Source organism: Xiphias gladius, chromosome 17 (genome assembly GCF_016859285.1).
Source record: "Xiphias gladius isolate SHS-SW01 ecotype Sanya breed wild chromosome 17, ASM1685928v1, whole genome shotgun sequence".
Classification (NCBI taxonomy): domain Eukaryota; kingdom Metazoa; phylum Chordata; class Actinopteri; order Istiophoriformes; family Xiphiidae; genus Xiphias; species Xiphias gladius.
In genome coordinates this window covers 18820325-18842155 of record NC_053416.1, presented here as the reverse complement: position 1 = coordinate 18842155, position 21831 = coordinate 18820325, and the positions used below count along the sequence as shown (strand labels likewise).

At 41.2% G+C, this 21831-nt stretch overlaps 1 protein-coding gene across 6 annotated transcripts; it reads right to left on the bottom strand.

Annotated features, from left to right (window-relative positions):
- Positions 1–1836: 1836 nt before the first annotated feature.
- On the bottom strand, positions 1837–18234 carry tbc1d8b (TBC1 domain family member 8B). Of its 6 annotated transcripts, XM_040150028.1 has the most exons (21): positions 17934–18234; positions 15133–15243; positions 14668–14786; positions 13636–13861; positions 12875–13115; positions 12200–12407; positions 11891–12058; positions 11607–11768; positions 11192–11342; positions 10774–10988; positions 10146–10263; positions 9741–10026; positions 9518–9647; positions 9337–9435; positions 9181–9249; positions 8821–9061; positions 8667–8732; positions 5747–5839; positions 5546–5593; positions 5355–5452; positions 1837–5213 (listed from the first exon to the last, which is right to left on the bottom strand). In XM_040150028.1, the coding sequence occupies exons 1-21, from the start codon at positions 18058–18060 to the stop codon at positions 4785–4787; spliced, it is 3405 nt and encodes a 1134-aa protein (XP_040005962.1). In that variant the 5' UTR covers positions 18061–18234; the 3' UTR covers positions 1837–4784. The 6 variants fall into 6 exon arrangements, 5 of the variants coding, with proteins under 5 accessions (XP_040005962.1, XP_040005963.1, XP_040005964.1 ...); XM_040150029.1 differs by lacking the exon at positions 5747–5839; XR_005709221.1 differs by lacking the exon at positions 1837–5213 and having other exon boundaries at positions 5394–5452; positions 5747–5810.
- Positions 18235–21831: the final 3597 nt, after the last annotated feature.

Below are 21831 nucleotides of genomic sequence, written 5' to 3'. Positions count from 1 at the left end.
TAGAGCCTGCTTTTCAGGTCAAAGCCATTGAAACTTGGCCTTTAGTTTACTGTAGCATCATAATTAATTTAGATCTGTCTGCATTTTCTAGACATCTTTAGCATGTGGATTTGCAAAAAATTTAATTTACGGTTTTCAAAAATTAAATTTCTGGTGTATTTAACATCCTGCTCCCATATACAGTACATAGGGTGTAACAAACCAGAAGAGCCAATTCACACATGTAGTTTTAGTGGACTGCAGATATTTATTGTTTGTTGGTGGTGGGGGAATCACCTGAAGGAGCAAAAATTTCCAGACCTGTGGGTGAAGTTTGGAGCCGTGCTCATGACAGCTGTGACCGATACAATATGCATAGAGTCATAGCTGCCTCATCTAACTTTTAATCATAGCTTTAAATCCCTATTTTTATGATAACAATGTATCAGTTGAGAATGTTAAAACAATTCGAAAGCGTGAAAGGGGTCGCTCGTAGTGATGAACAGAGAACTACTACCTGAATCTGCAGCTCCCCTATGCGGCTTCCTTTTTAGCTCATTGTTTAACTGTCCAGCCCCCAACTTTACTGTTGTGGTTCGCTCTCAATGCATTCATAACGTCGTTTTCGGCCACAGCAGGCAGCTGTTTTCAGCAAAGAGAATTTAGCAACTAAAAAATCTCTGCTCGCTTTTTCCCTCAGCAGGTGATAGAGACCAAAAAAGGAGCTAAAAGAGAGTGAAAATTAGACTTATATTAACCAGGTGACCAGAAACACAAATCCAAATTAAAGCCCTGTCTTATGCTGCAATGTGTTTCAGTAAAACAAGGAAACCAATACAATACCATACATCTTCACTACACATACCTGTAAGGAATGGCTAAAGTTTTACAAATACCACAGTACTAGTCAACCCTTTCTTCTGCATTTGTCCACAAGTTCTCATCCACGTCACACCTTGTGTCCTCTCTTGCAATACACCTGGGAAAGTATGTTTTTACATGTCTGATCCATCCTTGCAATCTTCTGCATTTACTACTTGTCCAGACATCCTTTATTCATTACATCAAAGAGAGACATCTGATCAAATGGACAGTGGTCATTAACTTTCCATCTCCATGAGGAACAGAGTTCCTCTGTTGGGCTGAGGAATGGGGAGTGAGACGAAAGGGAAAGTGACAACATCCTGGGATGGGCTGTAAACATGGAGAGAATGGTGAAATGCCACAGTGCTCTGCAGGCCAATTAGGAGGTTACGCATTTTTAATTTCTTTGTAGAACGTAGCAAAGTACATTGTCATTTACAGAAAGTTTCTGTGATGTTAGGTTTTGAATGTAAATTTAACAGTTTTCACAACAGTAAACGTGACTGTAAACACACAGGGCTTTGGTGGTGGTTGAGTTTGACAGAGGGAACAGTTTGTTAATTTGAAAGATGTGGTGATTGTATGCATTTTGTGCCAAAGTAATGAAAAATGATCCTTAGTTTAGTCCACACTGATTGCTGTTTTGCGTGAAGATTTTTGAAAAAGTGAGCTCAGTATAGAGAAATGTGAGTTAACAACTGTAAAAAACTTAAAGCATATCTGTAACTGATATATCCCTTTCATAATGCAGAAAAATGTGTTATAAAATAAAATCCTACATAACTGCCTATATATCATACGCTGTTGAGATGCATATGGACAAATATATACAGTAGATTCAGGCTAAAGCTTTGACCTTTAAAACACAAGTAATACATACTGGTTAACATTTCATCAGTCACATGTAAATTCATGTTGATGTTTGTAGAGGTGCTTTACTCAGCAAGAAGGAGCCAAACCTTATTATTCATAGAATCATCACTCTTTATTCTGGTACATATTCATGGAAATGAAAAAAAAAAAAAATCCTAATCAAGCAGGTTAACAGAAATATCTGTGCTTCACATATTTTGCAAAACAAGCTTTTAATCAAAAGGTACAGTCTATAAAAAGCATTTGCAAATATAAGGATATAAGGACTATAGACTAATGGAGCAGCCGGAGCATTATCCATGTCTACTGTATACACTCTGAATGCTTAATGGCAGATCTGACAGCGTGCCAGGAGGCTGAAGATTCCAACTCTCTGATTTCCCTCCCTCTGTTCTTTCAAAGTCATGTCCTTTAATTTATTTCCACAACAAGAGGAAACCACTAACTATTTCAGGCTAAAAGAAAAAAAATCATCTCAAGTGCCATTTTTCAGAGGCTATGCCTGAGGAAACAGTAAGGAAGTACTGAGCATCAAATGGTTTACCTTAACAACTGTTCTATATTTCTTCCACGAAAAACAACAAATGAATTCTTGAAAGCAAACTTGTCTTCTTTATGTGATCTCTAATCTTTAAAATAATAAATCATCAGAGATAGACTAAGCATGCAATTATTCTAGCAGAAATATTACAACATCTTTGATAAGAGGCTGTAAGTCGCATTTGAAAAGCCTTTAAAATCATTCCTTGAAGTTTGGAGATGGTACAAACGCAGCCCGAAACTGCAGGTGAACAGTCGTGCTGAAATAGTTGGACCGTGGTCACAGATGACTGAATGGAAATAATGGAAATGATGGAAATAAAGCTGCTGTTTTGAAAGGCTGCAATATGTTCAGCTACTCCGCTCCTGAAGCCCTAGGCTGAGCTCTCCTGTTGAAACTCTGCTGCCTCAGCACTGTTACATTATGGCTCATTGAACTGAAGTCACTGATTATGCTTTGGATTTCGGGCGTGACAACATATCAAAGATGAGGGGCGGGTTTTGATTTTTCTGTTTTTGTTTTTATATCAGTCATGTAAACACAGTATTTTTTTTATTTTCAGTCCCAATGAGAACTGAAAGGAGTATGTACAGCTGACTTCAACAAGCTCCTCTACGTCAATTACCCTACAATTACACAATGAAATACACTTCAGATTGGTCCTAAAGTCTTAAGTGAAAAAATAAGTACTTCATTAAGAAAATAACAAAATGTTCCCAGCAAATGGCAAAATAATAAAAAATATAGCACAGAATTGCACTTGCACTTAAGAAGCTTCTAAAACACTTTCCCTACACAAGCAGAGATAAAGCTCTATAAATTTGCAAATTCTGCCCCTGGAGATAGAATGCTGCACCTCTGAGATCCAGCCAAGATACAGGCATATATCTACAGATTGTGAATCTCAAGCAGCTGTGCAAATTATTCACTGAGACAGAAGCAAGAACAAAGAAAAGAGGCAGAAAGTGCACAGATAAGAAGAAAACAACAACTGAAATACTGTAAGTCAAGTCTGGCTTCCTGTAACAAGCAGTAATAGTTGCTCTTTGTCGAAAGCTAGCATAATGTGGCAAATCCTGTAACTATGCTACACATGCTCGATATTTACGTTCCAGACAAGATGTAGGCTATTTATAACTCATTCATATACTTTATATGTCCCAGGTCAAAAAATATCCATTTTCTCCCTTTTATTTTACACAAATTGCACCCTGAGATTTGATAAAACAAAATGTCCTTCAAAAGGTTTAAGGTGTGTCCACAACAGTCCACTATCTCATATATTACATTTTCAATACAAGCCTCATAAATACAATGATCAAACGACTACTGAGCTGACCTTTATGTACAAAATGCTGCACCAATACTAGAGCATAACATCCTACATGTAGAGTATGACAGAAATAAGCAAACAATACATCACTCACTCACACTGTGAAGATCACACACAGGACATTTCCTACACAATTTCAGAGGACACAAGTGGTCTCCCCGCAGCAGCACTGTGAAATTCAAACTAGTTTACCTTTACAGATCATAGTTTCAAGTGTGATATACTTGAAGTCGTTCTATGTTACTTCATGTGCTGCTGTTGCAGGGCGGAGACAGACGAGTGCGCTGTGGCAGTACGGCATTCTCTCATGTTATTGCAAATGCATAATACCGTAACTGAACCCTTTATGCTCTCAATAAAACGTATCTGACATCTTCCCTCAGATCTCTGTAGATCTCTGAAATTGGTTTGTGGCTTCCATGGACAATACTACAGCTTGTCCTTGCTCACTGAACCACTGTGTATTCTGTGCCTGTGTCAACTGAAAAGCTGGTGTTTCTCACAATAAGCTGACATTTACAGGATATACTCACCAGGAGACAATGAAGTCACAGGACACATTAGCATTTACAGGATGAAAAGATCAAATCTGAAAGATAAAATATATCAAGACATCCAGAAGGAAAATCTCCCTGTGGACTTTCAGTCACCTTGTCTACGTCATTCGTTATGGAGGTGTACATCAGAGACAGCAGGAAGGACAAACTCTACTGTCTTTCTAAATACAGAGGACAGGACAGAATGTCCCTTATACAATATAAAACTATAGTGTATATGCTCCACGGCATAAAGGGGAAAAATATTTTACACTACAGTTCAAATCTGAAGAATCTCAGGCTACATGAGAGGATGCATTTCATCAGTGAGGCTGAAAATGCATCATTAGAAATGAGGAACAACAGCCTACAATATGTTTGCAACGAGGCTCATCAGAAAAATGCACTGAAGTTGTTGGTCAGTGGATTCTTACTACAGTGTTTGAAATGCTTAAAGATGTTGCACGTCTTCCAAGCCCCACATGCACATGCACACGCACACGCACACACACACAGCATCCCAGATTTTGAAATCTGATGTCTCCTCTCCATTTATGATACCACTTGCTTTCTGTCTCACCAAAAAACCCACTGCCCAATCCAAGAGAAAGGAAATTCATGGTGACTTCTAGGTTTAGATCAGAAGCAATGTATCCTTTCACTTATTTACCTTTAGCTTCAGCTGGGCAACCTTAGCTTGTCCCTGTTTAGTCTGAATGTCAATAGGTCTTTCAAAAAAGCTGACTATGATCGGCTCGTTGAGCAGAGAAGCCAGGACCTGCTCGAACGAAAACGACCACTCCACCTCCGAGAGGTCGGGCCCTGCTTCCTGACTGTTGTGGGAGCTGGAGGTGTCGGAGCTCTCCGGGGTGCTAGAAGCTTCTTCGGTTGAAGACTCCTCCGCAGCAGAGGTACTGGTAAGCTTCGTGGACTCAGGCGGGCTACTCGGCTCCTGCAGCCTCCGTCCCACCTCCTCCATCCTCAGGAGAAGGCTGGTCACATGGGCCACGGCTCGGTACAGAGATTCCTCCTCTGGGTCGCCATGAAAAATGTTGTACAGGGTCTTGGAGAACTGGATGAACTGAGTCTGAGATAGAGAAAAAATAATATGCACGTTCTGTACTTCATCAGATCATATTATCTCGAAAATGTGAAGTTACATTTTTTTTTTGCCACTTCAGGAGAAAAATGGTCTCTTCAATCAGTAAACACAAATGGATTGAATTACCTGATTAATACGGGGTAGGTCCTTGATAGTTTCCTCTTTCTTCAGTATTTCATTTTGCCATTGTTTCAGGTAGGCCTGCAGGTCCACCTTTCCTCTACCTGTCAATTTTACATACAAACTGTACATTACCACACAAAACAGTAATTTTGTTGTAGCCATGGAGTGTTTATAATAAATTTGGGTGTAATTACCTCTTTCAGGGCTTTTCCTTATCACACCATCCTCTGGAAGATCAAATGCTGAAATGTATAAGCAGGATGTGAGCAAACTGTATGGAGAAATGCTTCCAGAACAATCAATGCATTCAAGGCAGAATCGTCACAGAATTTAGGTGGAAAAGGGGAAAATTTAAATGTGAGTTTTAAGGGAAAAGAAAGAGTAAAGAGGCTGACCAGTGAGTCTACTCAAGCGAGAAGAGTCTTCAGTCACTGGATTAAAGTGCTGGATTCTTTGTTCCTTTAAGTGCAAAGGACTACCTGTAAAAGCTAGAAGATACTGTCTGTGAGTGCACTAAGACGAAAGACAAAGTGACAGAGGTGACAGAGGATCCATATGAGTAATGTAGATGAGATTTGTTAAAGAATCTGATTGAAGAAAACATAGATGTGCATATACACCGAGTTATTAGTTTATTAGATACAGCCTAATGCAATCCAATCAACCACTGCTGCAATAGATGACATCATCGTGAAGTTTTCTGTCTTTTTTTTTAACCTTTAACATGACCTTAGATATATACTGTAGTTAGTGGTGGTGTTGTATTTAAATACTGCTTGATATTTAAAAAGTGGCTCTACTCATTTATATGCATTAGAGGGGCTAATAAAGTGGTAACTCATTGTTATATACAGTATTGTCACATGTGAATAAAGACTCATTCATACCTATTCTGTGCAAAGGAAATTGATTATTGTCTTCAAAATAAAATAAGGCATTCCCTCGTAAAATGCTTTCTGACTATCTGTATTATTTTAATTTCTCACTCTACTATTACTTCAGATGTGCCACATGTCTATGCTCCCACCCCCACCACTGACTGTGACTGTGATTAAACCATTACCCTCGCCAGCCAGCAGTCTCCTTATATCTGCCTGATAGCTCTGTGCTGCATTAGCAGCACAACCTGACAAATTGCCGTGTTGGTTATTCATTCAGTGTGTCTATGTCATGACTGCTGCTGAAGATATTCAGGATTTCAAACACGATAAACCTGACTGATTGGGGTGACATTTCTTCAATTGCCTGCAGCAGGCTAAAATCTAGAATTTTATTTCAAACCTAAAGGGCAGATGAACATGAACTTTACTGAATGCTCTCTCTCCATATGATCTTTGTTTGTGCCAGTATGTCAAATTATAACCTTTGTACACACAATAACTAATTTCAGTTTACACACAAGATACAGCGTAATGCAAAAGTCCATTTGCCACGAGTTAATCCTGTTTAAGGTGCCAGTACGCTCCGTCGGAACTTCTTGTCGAATGGTTTTCAGAAACTCCCTCCCCTCACACCTTTCGAACGTCAGATTAGGGGGTCTGTGTCCAACCATTTCTGTAACTTTCCGAAAACCAACAATCCAACAATCTCACCCACTTTACACCATGACTGGCCGGCTGTGCAGAGCTGAGAAAGGAGCCAAGGATTGGACTTCTCCCTCTGGCTTCATTCTTTCATTTGTTACAGAACTTGTTGTGGCACTTTTCACATGTACAACCAAGTCCAACACTATTGTCTAGTGTCTTCCTGGAGAGACTGTCTGAAAATGTCCCCATTTCTAAATGATATTGCGTCGACGCCCTCTTTATGACAAACTACCTTCGTGTGTAGTCGTTCGAATCAGGTATACACACTTTTGATTTCCGACATGGTCACACAACCCTTGTTACAAACTAGTTCTGACAGAGCACAAACTGTCCCTTATGTTCCACAGATGTAGAACTGTTAATATTGTAATCCGAATGATACCCTTTTTAGCGCTCCTATCTGTAATGTCCTCAAAATTGGAAAAACCCTTGATCAATGCAGTGTTTGGCCCAGTTCCAATGCCTCCCCCTCACACAGTCACAGACTTTGATGTGGGCTCTCAGTAAGTCCATGAGGGCTCAGGGCTGCCCTACTGTGAAATCCTCAAAGCGTTTGAGAGCTCTTGTTTACTTTTTCAGCCCATTCTGCATACGTCTTGGAAGTCCACAACTCTGCATACTTTGCCTGAAGGAAAAACCCACATTGCACAGTGTCAAAGTCGGAATGACAATGAATTAATAAGCGGTAAAATTTTCCTTTTAATTATGAGCACACTTGTTACTAACCAGCACTGTGCACGTGTAGGTGTTTGTCTTATGATGGCAGGATTGTGACTTCAAAAACGTTGGTTTGGTCGAACAGAATTCTTTTGGTTATGAAGGGGAAGTAAAGAACAAACACTCGGTACTTAGGGCAACCTTGGAGCCTACACACGTAGCCACTGCAGGTACAGTGCGGCCCCTGGACGCAGAAGTATGAATCCAGCTTTAGGGGGGCACATTGGAAGTCGTTGTCTACCATCTTGTTTGGACTGTGACACCCCGATGGGACCTGTCCTTGGTGCTGAAGCAATGTGCACTCTCCATCAGACATAAAACAAGCTTTGCTGCCTGATGTTCACTGGCCCGGCACATCACAGTGACTCAGTACTACTCTGCTGCTAAGCTGTCAGTAGTAATTTGAGCAGTGCTTCCTCATCAGATCCTCTTTGTGGAGAAACTAGCCCACTGCAAAATGCCCTTACAGCTCCTTACACCCATCGTTGCAATGGTAAAGTTCTTTCACCCAACACGGACTATTCTTACCCCTGCCCTCAAGCACGCACTGCCACATCATGCAGACAAGAGCCACACATTCAAGGACAGTTTCTTCCCCCAGGCAATGTGCTCACTCAACAAATGCTGAGTTATGGACTGGATTATTGAAATGACAACTCATACATTTTCAAGTCCTGTAGATAAAAGACTGATGTGACTCTATCTGACCTTGTGTTTTACTTTAGGCTGCTTCTGTGTGTCTGCTGCTCTAATGTTATTGCTGTCATGTAATGGCGTTAGGTAGAATCTGAAGGCCGTAAAGAAACCTGTATGAAAACATTTGTTGAACTTGAACTTTGACCCTGCTGGAGTCTATCTTCACTGTCAATATATTTTGAAAGAAATGGCTCAGTGGTTGAAGCTGAAGATACAGTAACACAATTCTATTTTCTATTTTACAAGAGACAGGTGCCACTGAGACAACTAAATTTAGATTTGCTGCTGCTGGTTTTACCCTTTGTTCGTCACTCACCTGGTGGCAGGTGCAGCTTGAAGAGGAATTTCAGCTTATTTGTGAAAGATCCACTGTACAACGTATCTGCAGGAGAAGAAATATGCAGTTATAGCAGTGGGGATAGTGAGGTTCACAGCTGCTTTAGTGGAGAGTAGAGAACACGTGAGCTTACCAAGGGCACAGCAGAACTCTTTAAAGTTGACAAGGCCGTCCTGGTTCTCATCTATCAGGCGGAAGACCCAGAGGGAGAGGGTGCACTTGGTGCTGCAGAAAGCCCAGGGCTCCAGTAGGGAGAAGAGCACGCTGAATTGTTGGAAACCCAACTGGTACTGCTCTAAATAGGCCAGGCTGGGGTCATGATGTAGAAGAGCTGGGCTCTGCATTGTCCAGTAGCAGCTGAGGAAATGCTGCCTCTAAACAAAGAGAACAAAGAGAAATACAGTATGACCTGTCTATTTCTCATTTCTTAATTATGACAACTGTCATTTATGCATGATGAAACTGAAGATACTGTATTACGTTTTTGACTCACTTTGAACAAATTATAAAGCTCATCAAGGTGTGAGGCACTGAATCTGACTTCTTGGGACACCACCCGAATCTGAAAACAGATTTTAAAATCAATCTTTAATGCCAACAATGTAACAATTTAATTACACTACTTACTCTAAAATCAGTGGGCACTTACTACATTTTGCTTGGTTGTATCCTCCAGTGTCTGGATCACATGCAGTTTGTTTCTTTTCCGTGAGCTCTCGACCTCCTCTGAACGGATGTTTCCATATTTCTGTAAAGAAACAAGATTAGTTCAAATCAACCCCAAAACCCACATCCCTGACTGAAACTGATACTGAAATAACCTGCAGTACCTCGTAGGCCTCTCGGATGAGTTCACTGATATCTACATTCAAGTGGGATGCTTTATCATTATTGCCCACTGAAGCTTGCTGCACTGTTGGGGGCAATGGACTGTCTTTGTTTGTAACACTGTCAAAGAATCTGAAAAAAACCATAAGGGATAGAGAAACATTCATTTGCAGAGCACTAATGTTTAAAATATGTCAGCTCTGCTTAGTTTGTGTTCACACAGACTTGTTGAGGATGGTGACGGCCTCTGCATCGTCGTTGCAGCTGATCAGAGCCTCCATGTTGTAGTCCAGCACAGCCAGGCCGAGCTGCAGAATTGCTTTTATGCCATCGTAGAAAAAACAGTCCACCACGTTCACAGCGCTCTCTATGGGCAGGACACTGATGAAGAGAGTGAGAAACCAGGACAAGGACACGGATGAGAAGAAACTCAGGTCTGTCATGTGCTCCACCAACTGGGGGAGGTTTTCTCGAATCAGATCCTCGAACACTGCCTGGTCGACCAAAGCACCTGAAGAAAGATGGGCAACATTTGTAAGCACAAGTAAATTCTTAAAATATTAGAATTTTACATCCACAAGTTGCCAGCAGAAACAGTATCAGAATGGCATCCTTTGCTTCCCCTCTCACCAATTATTCGACGGTTAAAGTAATCCGGCAACATCCTCTCACAGACGGCTACTAAGAGCCAGAAGGCCTCCTCTTCTTTTGCGTAGAGCAGGAGAACTGAGGTGAGAATGTTCATGGCCTGAGCAGGACAAAAAGGACACACTTTCAAAAACAGATTATTTCAGTCCTAAGTGTAAGGTTAACTGCAAAGTGGAGGCCAGTATAAAGATATTTGTGTCTACGAGGGACATTTTTAAGTGCATTCTTGAAAATATTTTTCAATTGTTTTAGAGTATCTGTGGCCTTTTCTCACCTCCAGTGGTTTTTTTCCACAAGGTACGTGGCCTTTTTAGTCTGTACCATAACTATCCCCTCATCCATCATTGTTAAAACCACAAAAACAGGATATTCTCACATAAATTACCAGTAGAAATTAAGAAAGTATGATTATGAGAGTATCTCTTCCTGGTAATCGTGTTTTTGTATGTGTTTTTTCATAATTATCATAGATTTTTCAGTGATAACAAACCTCTGGCAAAAGTAACAGTAATTGGCTGATAGCTGTTCCTGCATTTTACTCACAGCCTCTAAGAGCTGTCAATCAGGGCTCTTCTGCCTGTTAACAAAAAGCCTAAAGAAATCAAAATACCTGGCAGTATCCGATTTTAGGGTTCCTGTAGGCATAGGCAGTAAGGACTCTGCGTAGAGCCGAGATTCCTGTGTCACTCTGAAAGGCAGGGTGCTCTGGCAAAGAGCGGTGTAAGTCTCTTTCAATCTCATCTGTAGCCAGAGTGCTTGTGCCCAGAGACTGTTCAACCAGCTCAGTGTAATAGCCGGGGTGAGTGGCCATGTCGTTCACAGCTCCTACAGAAGCAAAACCACATCCAGTCCAAAAACAGATGCTACAGAGTTCCCACACCAACCAACTTTTACTTCATTATTGATGTTGAATGAACACTTGAGTACATGACACTTTCAGTCATGCACGGCTTTGTTATCAAATCACTGACACAGCATATAGTTTACTGTGCATAACATGACAAGATTAATGTTTGATGTATAAACACCTGAAAAAAGCATCCACAGCTCTCCCCTCAAGGCCTCAGGAACACCACGAACAATCAAGTCTTGTGTCTTCCTGGTGAAGAACATACTCGTGCCACGTCCATATTCAGCAAAATGGATGTTCCAAGACTGCTCCTTCATCTTTTCTTTAAGCTTTCAAACACACATACAGCACACCTCATTGTTACTGTAAATGGTCTGCAACGCATACTTCATTTTTATATATGTCAACTCCTGAACTGATTGGACACCCACCCACACACCCCCCTCTTGCAGTGCATAGATATTTTAGGTTCTGATGCATTACAATTGCATGATGGTAATCCAGTCAGATGTTGTCAGTGAATGTGGTGGTTTTCCACAAAATGTGGGTGAAAACAGACGGAAGCTTGATTTGAACAGAACTCTGGTATTTACCATTTTGGGGTCAAGGTTTTCGACATCCTGGGGGTGGAAAACAGTCATGAGAGCCTCGGTGCTCACTGCCTTGCTGCAATCTTTCTGTCCAACCATCAGAGTTACATCCTCTGGATTGTCCTCAAAGTGGTTGATTAGTGACTGGCATTCGCCTCGTATGGCCTTGGAGATAAAGACAAATCATTTTTCATTGTCAGAACCCACTCCAGTCTATATAGAATGAACAGAAGGAGTAAATAAACAACTAAAATTGCACAATTAAAGCTGCAGTTAAATAACGTTACCTCTGATGAAGCAGAGTGCTGAGGGCTGGCACTGATGCCACACCTGCTACGAATTGTGTTGGCAAGCCGCTGGTAGTCCCGCACCTCAGAGAAACGCAGCGCCCTCTTGCCACGCACACACACCGTTAAAGCCCTGCTGCTGGATTCTGGCTTCTCAACATTAACGACCTGGAAGAAGGCAATGTTGGCAGACCTGACAGTCACTTTTGGAGTTTTCTGCTATTCATCGGTATGCAGTGTGCAATTTGAGCCTGTGCGTTATTGGAAGTGTTTTTATCGATCCAGGAGTACTGCCTTTATTGACTTTACCTCTCGCATTGGAATGATGACGTGGCATTGACTTCCATCCTGACTGGCGAAACACAGGTAGTTCTCAGACAGACAGATCTTGCCAAGTGTGTTAAAATGGCTGAAGGGCACCCACAGGAAGCTCTCGTGCACCTCTAAGAGGTTTTCCTCCTTCGGAAGCCTGAAAAACGTCCGAAACTGTGCACTCTTTGCATGAGCTTCTAGGCCTCTGTGGGGGAAGTAAAGCAGAAAATACTGTAGAACAGAACATCACGTTAAAGTTTTCTAACAACATCCTTTAAGCATCCTTCAAACTCACATGCAGAACGGTCTCATAATTACCTCTATATAACAGTTTCTTTATTGCCCTGTTGTTTTATTATAACCCTAAACGTAAAAACATTTATTGAAATTCTTTTTTTCTTAATTACAAAGCAAGATTCTAGCTTCAATATCAAATCAAAAGCTGGAATATGTAGTAAAAATGGTCAAAGTAAACAACTACAGTAAGTTGCTTTTAAAATACCAAACACCAATATTGTCCTGTATGACCTACTTGACACTTGAGAAGGGTTAAAAGAAACAGAAATAACATTTGAATCAAGTCAAACTTTGTGTTTACTCCGTTTTCTTACAGTTGGCAGCCAGCACTAACAGGATCATGTAAAGCTATTCAGTGTAGCAGACAGACAGTACCGCTTGGTAATTTGCAGGGGATCGAAGAGCGCTGACTCTCTTTGGAAGGCCTCTTTGTCAAAAAGACGCTTGATAGAGTAGTCAGCCAGCTGTTCCATGATAACGAAGGTTTCATTAAGGTGCAGCAGCATGGAGAAGTAGTGATCCTCTCCATGAGCCAAGACATGGATGCTCTCAGTCAGAATAACGTTAGAGGTTTTCTCCAGCCTCCAGATCTCGTCCCACGAGATGACCAGTTTCACTGCAGTCATACACAATAAATGAAAATGAAATCTGTGATTAAGGCTCACAGACGCAAGGACAGTTATATTGAATGAACTGGTAAATTGGTGTTATGATTATTGTGCAATTCTGTTTTCTTTTTGTCCAACAAAGCCCAATTTCTCAGTAATTAAAACAAGTGCAATCCACTGCAGTAACAACATACTCCGTGGCACAATTATAAAGAATTACTGATGTCAAAGAAATTAAAATGTTTGTCTTTGTGAATATTCTTAAAATGTCACTCGGTGTCATGAGGTTTTCATTTGCCACACTATTTTTTAAGTGTGCCTCCACTAAGAGCTCTGCTCTAATGGCTTTTTCACAATTACGGCAGCTGTCATTACAAAGAGCTATTTTATAATGAAAAAATGTTCCTGTAAGGCCATAAAAGCCCACTATGGTGGCCGTTATGAGCTGCCACAGTCTTTGTTGCCACCTATCAACATTATCAAGACAAATGTCAGCACATGTTATGAAAGGGCACAGAAATGGCTTACCCTCAGCTCCCAGCAGGTATGAATAGAAGCACAGGAAGTTAGTGCTGAGGTAGAGCCAGCCCTGACAGGGCACTTTGCCTTTCCAGTAGCTGCATGAGTAATATGTGACCAGCTTTTCCTCTGGTGGCAGCTCAAACCACTTCTCAAACCTCAAAAGTGCTTCTCGGAACTTCTCAGGATCGTCCTCCAGCACCAGGGATGCCTTCCCTTCCTCAGCAATAAGACCCTAACATATTAAATATAGAGGGTTACTGCAGATTGAGGGTGATTTTAGAACAATGCATCATGTTCATTAAAGCTGCTGTAATCAATACCTTTTTATCAAAAATGGAAAAAAGGACTGTGAGTAATTTGAAAGGTGTTCCTCTTAAAGAATTAATTATCACCCAATTCTGCAGTTCACCTCAGTTATACAGAACATTGTCGCATCTTTCAGCTCATTGTTTTGGTTTCATGGCCTCCAAACTAGCTTTCATTCAGTCTCACCACTCTAATATGTGTTGTTTGCAGATGCAGCAGGAAGCTTTTTCTTCCAGCCAAAAACCTCTGATAAATCCGCTTTACACTACATTCTTAACACCAAACAGCAGACAGACAAAGGTGAATATAGTGGAGAATTTAGAAGCTGAAGAGAAGTTAGTAAAGACCAACAGAGCTAAAACGAGAGTGAATATTGGAATTATTCACTGGGTGGCCAGACATGACTGAATAATTGGTAATGTTGCTCTGCGTCTGCATGACATGGAAATAGTCAACTGTTTGTTTACACATTTGCCACGCTCGTGATAATGTGTCACTATTGTTTTTACAGCTAGTTGTGCTGCCCCCAAATGGCCAAAAAGTCAATGAACTACAGTTTAAGCAAATGATGGTCAGAGACTACAGTTTTAGAAAAATGTACAGCCCAATACCATATGCAGTATTTTATAGCATTACAATTAAAGCCCTGCTGAGAGATAACCTTGTTGAATATTTAGTTGTGTGGGATGTTCTGAGTCCCCAGTTAAATATGTCTGTTCTTATGGGTCTTACTCTAATCTTGCCCTGTACAAAGCTGGTGATGTCTTCGCTGGAGTCGAAAACAGAGAGCGTCCTCATGATGTTCTGCTGCAGCCAATCCCAGTGCTGAACAATTTCCTCTTTGGTGACACCTGACCCAATATCAAGAGTGAGAAAAATTACACAAACGCAAGGCAAAACGTAAAAAATTGCTGATTAATAAAGTGGAGCATGCTTTTATTTTGAAAGTATTATCATGTTTGTTTGTTTTAATCTCTGAGGAAAATAGACTTGTCACTAAAAAAAGTCCTAGGTAACAGGAGAAACAACTTCTGCTGTTAGTTCTCACATTAACTTGAATTTCAGAATACTGGCTTCATTGTGATTCTGACTGAATTTTGCTAAAACGTCAGTATATTAACAGTGAGTGTTTTTATGCTATGTCAGCATGGCCTATTGAAATATTTGCCAAAATAAAATGAAAATACAGTGACATACCACATGCTATTGACCAGTACACTTGTGAGTCTGGTGTGTGGTGAAGAATACGGTAGGGAGCAACTTTGGATGTGGAGTCCAACACAGTATCCAGAGTTCCCACAAGGAGGCCTGTAACATACAGTACATTGATATTTTTAACCAAGTCTGCTACACGTGGCCTTCAACCATGTGACGCCTTTGAAAATCAAAAAAAGTCAAATATCAGATTTCTATACGATAATTAAGCAGCTAAGAATGAACACAATAGTCTTTCATTAAAAGACCTAATTTTCGGACCAATTACCAATCACTGTTTGTTGACTGATCACAGCCGTGTTTAACTGCTGTATTTACTGATGATTTGACAGCATCAGAAAATATGACTAACTTCAGCTAATTCAGCTACTGTCTAGGGTTGTTCAGACTGTCCCTTTATAATTGTACTGACAGTGGAAATGAAATGGAACTGAATGATCCCCCCCAGGTCCATGTTGGAGCCACACAACTAAAATTAGCAAAATCTGTTACCTTTATAACTTCTCTCTGACATGCCCTCCATGAATAATTAACAAGCTCGCACTGAAACCACTCTCTCACCCATTGCATCAGCATTATACTGGCCTGCCTTGCTGAACGTGGATAGGCTCACCACATGTAGTACTTGTGAGCCACCAAATAGTATAGGCCTCAAAATGATCAGACACGGTTCACAGAATTTATGTTCTCATCAGTGTAGAACAACATCGCACAGCAGAGGATAGGCTTAAACGCATAAAAGTCTTCAAAATACTTTAGACACAAAAGGCTCTTGTGGAGAGGGCTTCAAGTGCAGCATGCTTTGTACCATCGGGTAGTATTTAACCTCCAGTATAATTAAACCAGCCAACAGGACTTCGGTCCTTTTGTCTTTAGCTAGAACACCAACACCATTCATTATCATTAATTACCTATTAATTACCTTACAGCTGTCACGCTGCAGCTCGAGGGCAGAGACTGTGAAAATGCACAATCATTGGTGGTCTTACAAGCACAACTTTATACCGTCAGGTGACGATGGTTTTCAAAGATCCAAGTCAGTAAAGAATGTCATGCAATTAGGTTTACGCAACAGATTTTATCTCAAGCAGAAACTCATTGGAGGTTCAGCTGGAATTGAGGGACCTGAGGGTGAACTTGATGTTGCACAATGTAAAGGAGAATGCTGCTTTTTTTCAAAAGTTCATAAATCATTCCTGGGGAAAAAAAAAAAGAAAAAAAAAGAAAAAGAAATTTCAGCTAGTTGCTTTGAACATGCACCACTCTTTCCTGTAACTGGAAGATAAGATTAAATTAAACAAAAACTAATCAAAGTCATAATTAATCAATATGGAAGGGTACAATCCCCGAATTACTGTTCATTCCCCAAGATTTGTCATTTAAAAATATATGATCAGTAGGTCTGCTAATAATATTGCCAGCCAGTTTTACATTTTATATATTTGTTTTAATCACATTTATTTATTCACATTTCCAAAACAAGAAAACAGGGAAAGCTGTTATGCCAACTCTACAAAATATCTATAGTAGGGCTGAAGAATTGGTTAGTTTACTAACAGAAAATGCATCAATGACCACTTTTATAGTTGACTAATCTTTTAAGAAATTTAACAAGAACAAACTGCAAAAAGTGTATTTGCTTTGGCTTGTTTGGCTTCTAAAATGTGTGGATTTGCCATCCTTTGTAAAGTTTGGGTCTTGGACTGTTGGTTGGACAAAACAAGCGATTTAAAGACTTGACCTCGGGATCTTTTTCGGACATTTTTCTTTAGACTTAACAATACATGAAAAAATACTAATAACTGACGGATTCATCAATAATGGAAACAACCGCTAGTTGCAACCATACCCTGCTGAAACAATAGTTTTCTCTCAATGCGAAAAGATAACATCTCATTTTCGGGAAAAACTATAACATGTCCTTTATTTACAGTGTGACAGCCCAACTAAGCTTCAGTGTCTCCGCAAAGTGGGCGACACATTTATTGTACAGGGAGAAGTCCCTTCCAATGTAGTAAGATGACAGATTCAAGTGTTTTATCTCTAGCCTCTGGGAGAAAGGGGTGCAAATCTTCACACACTGGGGGAAACCAGCAGCAAATGGTAAATGCTCACGAAGGATGGGACATCCTTTTTAAGATGAACCGGTACCATCAGTATGCTCCTCCGACACGTAACACGTGATTTGGGGTCTGCTTTTGTCAGCTCGCAAATTGTGACTCGAATCTGCATCTGACAAAAACCGTGGCTCAAAGCTTTTAGGCCGGTGTACATCCTGCAACCTAAACACAATCAGCAGGAAATGAGATGAGCTGTGTGTTTGACTGACTGACAGACAGACAGACAGACAGACACACGTTTCCCCTGTGACCTCGTCAACTCTGTGCTGTTACAAACATCAAACAAACCCAATAAGCCACTATATGACACGTCCGCTCAAACAGCCCTTCTACTCCTGTAGGCTGGAGTGTCAACCTGAGAAACCAGCTGTTCACTACCGAAACCGACTCATGCAATTTCGACACCGACGCTTGTACCTGTTGCAATGAGTTTTTTTGTTTTGGGGTTTTTTTTTTGTGTGTGTGTGTGTGTGTGGTTTTTTTTTTAATCTAGTGGGCTATACAGCAGCACCCGCCCCACACATGACAGGCGGCGCGTAAGATAAGCAAATGTATGGCGAGTCAACCCGGTCAAAGCTTGTTTGTTTATTTCATGTGTTTCGGCGAAGCCGCAGCAGCGGTCCTCTTCGTGCGAGGAGGTGAAAACCGAGCCGCGAACGTTACCTGTCAAACCGCCGCCACCTTCCCCGTACCCTCGTCTCCTTTGCAGTACGAAATAGTCGTTATCCTTCTCGGTGACCCATAATTTAAAGGCGTTCTTCAGCAGAATCTCTTCAGGTTTGAGCCACATGTTTCATATGTCATGGAGTTATCTCTCAAATCCACCTGACATGTCACGGTTATCGGCAACGTAGCCCAACATTAAATCCGTTGAAATTTGTTTGTGTCCGAATCCCTCCCTTCCCACGTAGACAAGAAATGCTGCCAAAGTCGCAAAGAATTATGGGATTGTAGTTTCTGACGAGAAGGCGGTCCTCAGAGATTCATTCTCTGGGATCAGCTATTTCATAAATGAAATGGGGGGGGGGGGGGGGTAAATAATTTAGATTGTATTAGCTGATCTTTACTTCAAGAGCAAAATTGGTTTTTTTATCCAAGCTGCAATTTTTTGAAATATATTAATAGATTTTTAAATTTTAAAAGATGTTTAATATATTTTTAAAAATATATATAAAAGATAGCTCTGAGCCATTTTCTTGAGTTTCCCAAAACACACATACAAAACATTGGTATAATTAAGGGGGAAAAAATGCAAATACTTTTCTTTTTTTAAAGAATAATTAAAAAGTATTATTTTTTTTAATACTTAAAAAGAAGATATTTCTATGTAAACAATGCATGTTGTGTTTTTAGTTTTCCAATTCATTTAAATATTTGGTAATTATGTTTTTATTTTGGCTAAAAGAAAATGTTAAAGTATTTTTTCAATAAATCTATGAGAGCATTTGCTCTATATTCAGATTTTGGTGTGGTGTCAGTATAGTTTGACCGGTGAAATGACCCTAAATGCAATAAAAGTACCCTCCTATCAACATGACTTCCTCTCAGACCCCTTGAATAAATTTATGTTCACTGACACATTAATGATTTCAGTAACAAATGGAGTGAAAAATATGAATGTGCCACTTCCGTCTTCTATAAAATTAAACATACTTTTATTTAATTGTCTATTTCATCCTAATTTTAGGGAAACTTTAATAGCAAAGGAATGTAAACTGTGAATTAACTCTACTTATTCTGTAAAAGAAGTTAGGCACATTTATAAAATGTTATTCTGCCAGAGTACAGTGACCGTTGCTTCAATTAAGGAAATGAGACTACCATGACAGCTGATTCACTTGGCAGGAAGTTGCAACAATGATTTTTGGAGGAGTTCAGGAGTACGCACAACTGTAAATCCCCTTTACCATTGAATATTGATGGTATGAGTGACACATATTAATGCTTACTTCAAGCACAGGCATTGTGACTTGGTGAAAGAAATGCAGGAATGCAGAAATTAGTTCCCATTCTGCCGCAGGAGCATTGTTGAGGCCAGACACTGATGCTGGGTGATCAGGCCTTGCTGGCTCTCATTTTGGTGTTTCAGTTCATCCCTCAAGTGCTGGATGAGGCTGAGTTAAGAGCTCAGTGTAGGCCAGTACAGTTCTTCTTTACAGAACTAAGAAAACCATTACTTCATGATTGTTGATTTGAGCAAGTCAATATTGTCATGCTGAAACAGGAAAGGGCCTTGCTGAAACTGCAACCTCAAAGTTTAAAGTGTGATGTTAAAGTCTCAATATATGCTGTGGCATGAGATGTCCCCTGACAAAAGGTTGTAGCCCAAACACGGAAAAGAGAGCCCCAGATAAATTATGTTAGAATCATTACAATTATCAGTGATGGTGGATTTGTCGGATTTGTTTTTATCAGTTGTAAATATTTGATTCTATCAGAAGTTTTTAATGAAGGGGGTGACGTCACGGGTGACGTCACTAGTCCTCATTTACCGAGATTGTAAATAGGACCCGGGGCTGCCATCAGATTAACTTCCACACTCCCACAGAGGAGACGTGGAGAGCTCTTGAGGAAGGAAGGATCCTGGGTCGTGGCTGTTATCAGGAGAGACCCGGTCTGCCGATAGGCGCCTGTCGGTAGGGGCTGCACCAGGGATCGCCGCTGAGCTTCAAGCTCGTGGCTCGATCTCTTGCTCGTGGCTATGAGGTGGCTCGCTTTTCAGCGAACGTGCTCCCACGGGCGAAGTGGCTGCAGTCCTGGTCTGGACCCTCAGAGCCTTCACGAGTCCTCTGTGGGAGCTATTGTGGGGTGGCGGACGGACGGCCGCTTTGACTGACTGACTGACCGACTGACTTTCAAATCAAATCAAATTTTAAACAAAAAGCCTTACTTCAGTATTCAGTTGTCGCCAAAAGTGCATCCACACATCAGTTCACTTGATTCGTTATATTGAGCATTCAATACCATGACGACTGGATACTATATGAAACAAACAAGGGAAAAAAAGAGCCCCAATCATTACAATTATCAGTGATGGTGGATTTTTCGGATTGGTTTTTATCAGTTGTAAATATTTGATTCTATCAGAAGTTTTTTATGAAGGGGGTGACGTCACGGGTGACGTCACTAGTCCTCATTTACCGAGATTGTAAATAGGACCCGGGGCTGCCATCAGATTAACTTCCACACTCCCACAGAGGAGACGTGGCAGGCTCTGGTGGAAGGAAGGATCCTGGGTCGTGGCTGTTATCAGGAGAGACCCGGTCTGCCGATAGGCGCCTGTCGGTAGGGGCTGCACCAGGGATCGCCGCTGAGCTTCAAGCTCGTGGCTCGATCTCTTGCTCGTGGCTATGAGGTGGCTCGCTTTTCAGCGAACGTGCTCCCACGGGCGAAGTGGCTGCAGTCCTGGTCTGGACCCTCAGAGCCTTCACGAGTCCTCTGTGGGAGATATTGTGGGGTGGCGGACGGACGGCCATGTGGCTGGACGGACGCTTTGACTGACTGACTGACTGACTGACTTTCAAATCAAATCAAATCAAATTTTAATCAAAAAGCCTTACTTCAGTATTCAGTTGTCGCCAAAAGTGCATCCACACATCAGTTCACTTGATTCGTTATATTGAGCATCCAATACCATGACGACTGGATACTATATGAAACAAACAAGGGAAAAAAAGAGCCCCAATCATTACAATTATCAGTGATGGTGGATTTTTCGGATTGGTTTTTATCAGTTGTAAATATTTGATTCTATCAGAAGTTTTTAATGAAGGGGGTGACGTCACGGGTGACGTCACTAGTCCTCATTTACCGAGATTGTAAATAGGACCCGGGGCTGCCATCAGATTAACTTCCACACTCCCACAGAGGAGACGTGGAGAGCTCTTGAGGAAGGAAGGATCCTGGGTCGTGGCTGTTATCAGGAGAGACCCGGTCTGCCGATAGGCGCCTGTCGGTAGGGGCTGCACCAGGGATCGCCGCTGAGCTTCAAGCTCGTGGCTCGATCTCTTGCTCGTGGCTATGAGGTGGCTCGCTTTTCAGCGAACGTGCTCCCACGGGCGAAGTGGCTGCAGTCCTGGTCTGGACCCTCAGAGCCTTCACGAGTCCTCTGTGGGAGATATTGTGGGGTGGCGGACGGACGGCCATGTGGCTGGACGGACTGACTGACTGACTGACTTTCAAATCAAATCAAATTTTAAACAAAAAGCCTTACTTCAGTATTCAGTTGTCAAAAGTGCATCCACACATCAGTTCACTTGATTCGTTATATTGAGCATCCAATACCATGACGACTGGATACTATATGAAACAAACAAGGGAAAAAAAGAGCCCCAATCATTACAATTATCAGTGATGGTGGATTTGTCGGATTGGTTTTTATCAGTTGTAAATATTTGATTCTATCAGAAGTTTTTAATGAAGGGGGTGACGTCACGGGTGACGTCACTAGTCCTCATTTACCGAGATTGTAAATAGGACCCGGGGCTGCCATCAGATTAACTTCCACACTCCCACAGAGGAGACGTGGAGAGCTCTTGAGGAAGGAAGGATCCTGGGTCGT

What these genes read in the sequence shown, in the direction of transcription:
- tbc1d8b (XM_040150028.1), bottom strand. Translation starts at nt 18,060, where the DNA reads ATGTGGCTCAAACCTGAAGAGATTCTGCTGAAGAACGCCTTTAAATTA. An exon ending in AGCACTCTGCTTCATCAGAG is followed by an intron (nt 11,769 to 11,890) that starts GTAACGTTATTT and finishes TTTATCTCCAAG; the next exon opens with GCCATACGAGGCGAATGCCA. An exon ending in CTAAAATCGGATACTGCCAG is followed by an intron (nt 10,264 to 10,773) that starts GTATTTTGATTT and finishes TGTCCTGCTCAG; the next exon opens with GCCATGAACATTCTCACCTC.